The 6,366-nt window shown below is 40.6% G+C and overlaps 1 protein-coding gene across 2 annotated transcripts in view; it reads left to right on the forward strand.

Moving 5' to 3' along the window:
* Positions 1-5,476, forward strand: part of unm_sa1614 (un-named sa1614) — an 89,689-nt gene extending 84,213 nt beyond the window's left edge. For both annotated transcript variants that reach the window (XM_055652284.1, XM_055652283.1), the window contains exons 27-28: positions 214-336; positions 1,132-5,476. In XM_055652284.1, coding sequence (XP_055508259.1) covers positions 214-336; positions 1,132-1,206 — 198 coding nt within the window. In that variant the 3' untranslated portion in view covers positions 1,207-5,476. The remainder of the gene's footprint in view (positions 1-213; positions 337-1,131) is intronic.
* The last annotated feature ends 890 nt before the right edge of the window (positions 5,477-6,366 follow it).

Raw genomic sequence — 6,366 nt, forward strand, 5'->3', positions numbered from 1 at the left:
GGTGGAGGGGGGGTGGGCTGTTTTGATATCCAGATGGTTTGAAAATGGCCAGATGAGAAGGTGTGAGACAAAAGGATCAAAGAGTTGCGATTTGTAAAACCCGAGGGAGAAATGTGTGTGGTGGGGGGAGGAAGGAAAGCAGTTTAGTTGGGAGCCGATGTTAAAAGGAGCCAATTAACTAAAGTCAAGGTATGTAAAATTATTTGTTCCCAGACAAAACCAAGATTTCGTAAAGGAAGAGCCATTTACAACTGCACAGCAGATCATGCCGATGAACTTACATTTGAGGAGGGCGAGGTGATTGTAGTTATTGGAGAGGATGATAAGGAGTGGTGGGTATGTATTTACCTAGTGATGTATGATTATGTTGCCGGAGATTTACCAACCTCAGCCAATTTGGTGTTGATGTGACTTTATTTATCAAAATATGGAAATTAAATCCTTCATCCTCCATGGCACAATGGTAGAGTTGCTGCCTTACAGCGCCAAAACCCGGGTTTAATCCTGACTACGGGTACTGTCTGTTGATCTTTTAGAGGGATATGAAGTTTTCAGATTCAGATTCTCAATTTAATTGTCCTGTACAGTACAGAGACAACGAAATGCATTAAAAAAGTTTTATGTTCTCCCTGTGACTGACTGAGTGGGTTTTCTCCGGGTGCTCCGGTTTCCTCTCACTCCAAAGACATACAGGTTTGTAGGTTAATTGGCTTTGGTAAAACTGTAAATTGACCCTAGTGTGCAAAATAATGCCAGTGTATGGGGTAATCGCTGGTCAATAGACAATAGGTGCAGAAGTAGGCCATTTGGCCTTTTGAGCCAGCACCGCCATTCAATGTAATCATGGCTGATCATCCCCAATCAGTATCCCGTTCCTGCCTTCTCCCCATATCCCCTTACTCTGCTATCTTTAAGAGCCCTATCTAGCTGTCTCGTGAAAGTATCCTGAGAACTGCCCCCACCGCTCTCTGAGCCAGAGAATTCCACAGACTCACAAATTCCACGAAGGGGGATGAGTGTTCAGATATCATTTATTTGGTGCCACTACATGGGACCCCAGTGAGTCTTCTTATTGCTGTCAGTACATTGAATTGGTTTAATAATGTAACCATTTTTTCCTCCTTATATTAGAATGGCTACATAGATGGACAGCCTCACCGGAAGGGTCTCTTCCCAGCATCTTTTATCCAGTTGCAAACAAGTTAACGGCTGCAATTCCTCAGACAAGGAGCATTAAAGATGTGCGTCAAGTCCAATGTTATTCGCTTCTTCCAATTATTTTTTCATTGAGAGCTTGAAGCATTTATCTGAAAGGCATCATGCGGAGGCCACCTTTTGTAACCATGAAGACTGAGCCAGCAACCCCTCTGAGGGAAAGAGCTAGAATGGTTCATCGGGTAGTTTGGTGGAAGCCAAGTTTGTGGGTCACCTTCAGGAAAGATCCAAATTGCTGCTTTAAGGCAGGTGGTTGTTTACTTAGTGTGGCAAAAAATGTGCGTTTTACTGTAATTTGCTATTGCTCGGTGGTATATAAAAATCTTTGTTTCCAACCAGTAAAATAATTCAGGATTGTGTTTGAGGATTTTGAATGGTCACCAACAGCATTGCTATGAATTGGCCAATGCCTTTGGAAAATGCCTATCACGGCTAGAAATGATTGCAAGGAGACAGGAACTCTCTCCAATTTCACTTGAGAATGTCACTTGTAAGCAAGCAGCAATCATGACAATCTATCCTGGCCAGCAGACTCTTGTGTGGTAGGGGAAGAAGAATGTGAAAAAAATTATGAGCAAGTATGTGGACTTTTAGTTCTTAAAAAAAATGGAAAGTAATAATTTTACAAATGTTACATGTTCATGTTGTATATTTAAACCAGAAAATTAATTCCTAGACCATTCTTTAAAATATGGTATACTTTAAAGATTAGGCATGTGTAGAATAAGGGTCCCGATCGGAAACATTATCGGTCCATTTCCCTCCACAGATGCTGCCTGACCTGCTGAGTTCCTCCAGCAGTTTTTTTTTTTTGCTCTTAGGTTTGTTTTACTGTGCAATAAGTGTGCAAATATGAATGACTGATATTTGTAATATAAAGCAAATTGAAATAAAAGGATATTTCTTTGTAACCATCCCTCCAAATAAATGGCAGGAGGAAGCAAGAAGGGTTAGGAATTAATGTCCTTGTGAACCTACCTTAGCATTGGGAATGCTGGCTGGATTTTTCTTAATGTTGGGAAAGTTGGCCGGAATTTTCTTAACGTTGGAAAAGTTTGCTGGATGCTTCCTAATGCTGGGAATGTTGGCTGAATTTTTCTTGGGTGGATTTGTACAAGTCAGCTACCTCTGCGGAGAGTGAACTGCTTTTCCATTGAAAATTAGTATTTGAGTCTCGAGAGGAGACCTCAGGACTGCAGCTACATCATCGAGAACTCGAACAAAGTAATCATGACTGATTTGTGCATTTCATTTGTGTCAAACATGCCACTGTTTATCTTGTAACTGATCAATTGGACGATGAATGGATTGTTATAATCCCACACACATGGACAAAAATAAGATTGGTGTCATAAATTATAAAGTACACATTGTTTGGAAGTGTTCAGTTAGAACAATTACATCAAATTATGATATTTACCTCCAAGTCAAGTGGTGATTCTCCTTATCCCACCAGTGGATTTGGTTCGTTTAAATTCACTATTACTATGGAGGGAATAAATGGAGCACGAATGCTGGATTATGCATGGTCGATATGGAACCTGAAATCAAATTGCCAACTCATTACAGAGAAAGCTGTAAATGAATTTTGTATTCTGTGTATGACCTTACATAAAGTGTTGATATTTGCCTTTGAACCGTTCTGCCAACATGCAAATATTGTGGTGAGGTTTGCAATATTTTATTTGGTCTCAAATAAGACTGTTTCTGAATCTGAAATGGAACCAGAGTTAGGATCAATATGAAATGGATCAGTGCAATCTGGAGTTATGAAACTGTTGGGGGGTTTTGTTGTTTTTATTAACTTTTGTTGATTCCAAATCATTTCAGAATTTTGATAGCTAACTCTGAATAATGTGCTGAGTATTTTCGTATGTGTATTTTAAAGGTATATCCCACCTTAATTATCATTGTGAATAAATTGAAAACTCAGTTAATGACTGAATCATTGTGTCCAATTCAGACATACTTCAATTTTTTGACACAGCAAATAGAATTTCCATCCGGAGCACCTTCCAGTAACCAAAAATACACTTAATATCACATTTCATAGAAGTTCAATTGTGCTCTCAGAGAATGGCACAGCGGCGTAGCAGGTAGAGCTGCTGCCTCACAGCTCCAGAGACACGGGTTTGATCCTAACCTTGGGTGCTGTCTGTATGGAATTCCCACATTCTTCCTGTGATTATGTGGGTGTCCTTGGGTGCTCAATTTCCTCCCATAACCCTAAGATTTGCGGGTTTATAGGTTGAGTGGCCCTCTGTAAATTTCCCCTAGTGTGCAGGGAGTGGATGTGAAAGTGGGATAACATAGAACCCGTATTAACGGGTGATCGATGAGCTGTATCTTTCAATCAATGAATCAATCAAGGACCTTAAAGCTATCCCCTCTTATCTTTGACATTTCCACTGTGGGGATAAAGGTTCTGACTGTTTACCCTATCTATGCCTCTCATAATTTTATATACATACTAGACCAAGTGCAGACCCGTTGGGTCTGCTCCCCCAACGCACCCCTTCCCTACCCGTAGCCCCCACGGGAGGCGTGGTCCTCCATCTCAAGTTCTGTTCAACAATAGGACAGTTATGCTGTGGTGGAGTTGCTGCCTCACAGCGCCAGACACCCGGCCTCAATCCTGACTACGGGTGCCATCTGTATGGAATTTGTACCTTCTCCCTGTGACTGCGTGGCTTTTCTCCAGGTTCCTTCCACATCATAAAGACATGCGGGTTTGTAGGTTAATTGGCTTCTGTAAATTGTCCCTAGTATGTAGGGCAGTGCTGGTGTCACTGATGGGCATGGATTTGGTGGGCCAAAGGGCCTGTTTCCGTGCAGTATCCCTAAAGTAAAGTCTAAAACTGAAGTAAACCCTTTTCCCCTCCCAATGTTTCTGTAAGACACGAGGGAATGATTTTCCCAGATGAATGTGTTCAGTCAAGGCAGATGTTTATTTCTGTGGCAACAATTCCTTGCACGTTTCTGCTTCTGGGGCCAGAACTCAGGGCACATACATTTTTGGGGAGTTCCAGGACTTGTTGCAGGGACGGGAAGCTGAGCTTTCTGTCTAAGGAGACTAAAAGGTCTCCAGCCCTAGGCATTGCAGCAGACCATGTGTGGGAGGTAGCTTCTATCCCCTTCACCACCAATACCCGAGTGACACAGACTCACACCAAGTTCTCTTGGTGGAGGTTCAGGACTCGAGGGCCTGAGCTATAGGGAAAGGTTTCGCAGGCTAGGACTTTATTCCCTGGAATGCAAGAGGCTGAGAGGTGATCTTATAGAGATGTGTGAAATCATGAGAGGAATAGATTGGGTAAACGCACAGAGTCCTTTACCTGGAGTAGGAGAATTGAGAACCAGAGGACACAGGTTAAAGGGGAAGGAAGAAAGATTTAATAGGAACCTGAGGGGCAACATTTTCACACAGAGGCTGATAGGTATATGGAACAAGCTGCCAGAGTATGTAGTTGAGGCAGGTACTAATATAAAGTTTAATAAACATAAACAGGCTTGTAAACCACCATCTGCAGTTCCTTGTACTTCATCCCTCTTTGTTGGTGAGAATGCAAAGCTAAAATTAACTTTCAAGTTCATTTTAAAAGTAAAAAGTACAAAATATATCCTACAACAGTATTTGTGCGTGTGTGTGTGTGTGTTCATTGGGCATATGGTGGCACTCCATTGTTTCTTTGCAATCTCCTCAAAGTTTGAGCAAGTTCCTTTGAATAAGTATTCTGATTGTAACTGTTTTGTGGCAGAAATGTTGATTCCACATTTGTACTGTGAACAGACAAAATATAGAGTTTTTGTTTTGTTTGAGGGGGGACTCTTGATGCTGCTTGGTTTATTATAATTTTTTACTTGTTCATAATTTAAAACGCAGGAAAAGTTTGCAACAATATAGTGCCTTCCCACTTCTCCAAACCATCTCAATGTATTTTCTCACGAGCATTAATTAGTTTAAAGCATGATATTAGGTCTTAGTTAAGCAACTCTATTGCACTCAGCGTTGCTCAATATTAAAGTGTATTAAATTGTATTTATTATGTCATATGTTTATTTTGAAAATCAAGTTAATAGAATTTGATTTGCTTTCACTGTATTCTATGTACAGTCTGATGTATCAAGCATCTGTGGCACATTCCCATTTTTATTTTCTTTGTACTATTGTATCAAGGAAGAGTTATGTTATTTTTAGAAAAAATGTGTATGATGTTACTTAAAACTGTGGTATTTGTAAAAATTAAAAGGAATGCAAAGACCCTGCTTATTTTTCTCATTTTAGAACCATTGACATGAACAGTAATATAAGGACTTCCCTGGTTGTATGTTTAAATGGATTCCTAGATTGTGCATTACCTGCCAGGTTTTGTCCTTGCCCTCCTCTCTTACAACTTTCTTTCTTTCCCCCCCCCCACCTAAAAAAAGATTTTCTAAAGCTGCAGCATGACTTCCTGACTCTTGTGCTCAAAACATCAACAGATAAAGGCAAATGTACACACACACACAGAGAGAGGGAAAGCACAGAGAGAGTAAAATAATCAGTAATACAATAAATTATGAATGATACTAAGTAATCGGATCAATAGTGCAGGCCAAAGTACATAGTGCAACCTTATACAAAGTCCATTGATCATTGCTGAGGTAAGACTGGAGTCTGAAGATGGGTCCCAACCTGAAACATCACATATCCATGTGCTCCATGGATGCTGTCTGGCCCACTGAGTTACTCCAGTACTTTGTGTATTATTTTGTAAAACAGCATCTGCATTTCTGTGTTTCTAAACTACGATCTTTTCAATTGTGATTGGAAGGGGAATCAATTTCAATTCCTACTGTTTATCCCACCGACCAACATATTTCCCCCACCAGAGGTCAACAGCAACTACAGCCAGACCAGCACTGCCCAGTCTAATTCCTCAAGTGATACAAAATGATGCTAAACTGGCCATTATCGTCCTATGCTCCATGGTGACCACCCATTGGATTACGTAGCATCAGAAACAGTCCAAGACCCACAAGATGGTCAATGGTAGAACACGATGGGTGGAAGGTAGCTGTTTGTGTGATGACAAGGACGTTGGATATGGAAGAGATCCAATCTTAATGAAAAACCAATTGTAAAGAAAATCAAGGATTCACTGTGAACTT

The sequence above is a fragment of the Leucoraja erinacea genome, chromosome 21 (genome assembly GCF_028641065.1).
Source record: "Leucoraja erinacea ecotype New England chromosome 21, Leri_hhj_1, whole genome shotgun sequence".
NCBI classification, from domain to species: Eukaryota; Metazoa; Chordata; class Chondrichthyes; order Rajiformes; family Rajidae; genus Leucoraja; species Leucoraja erinaceus.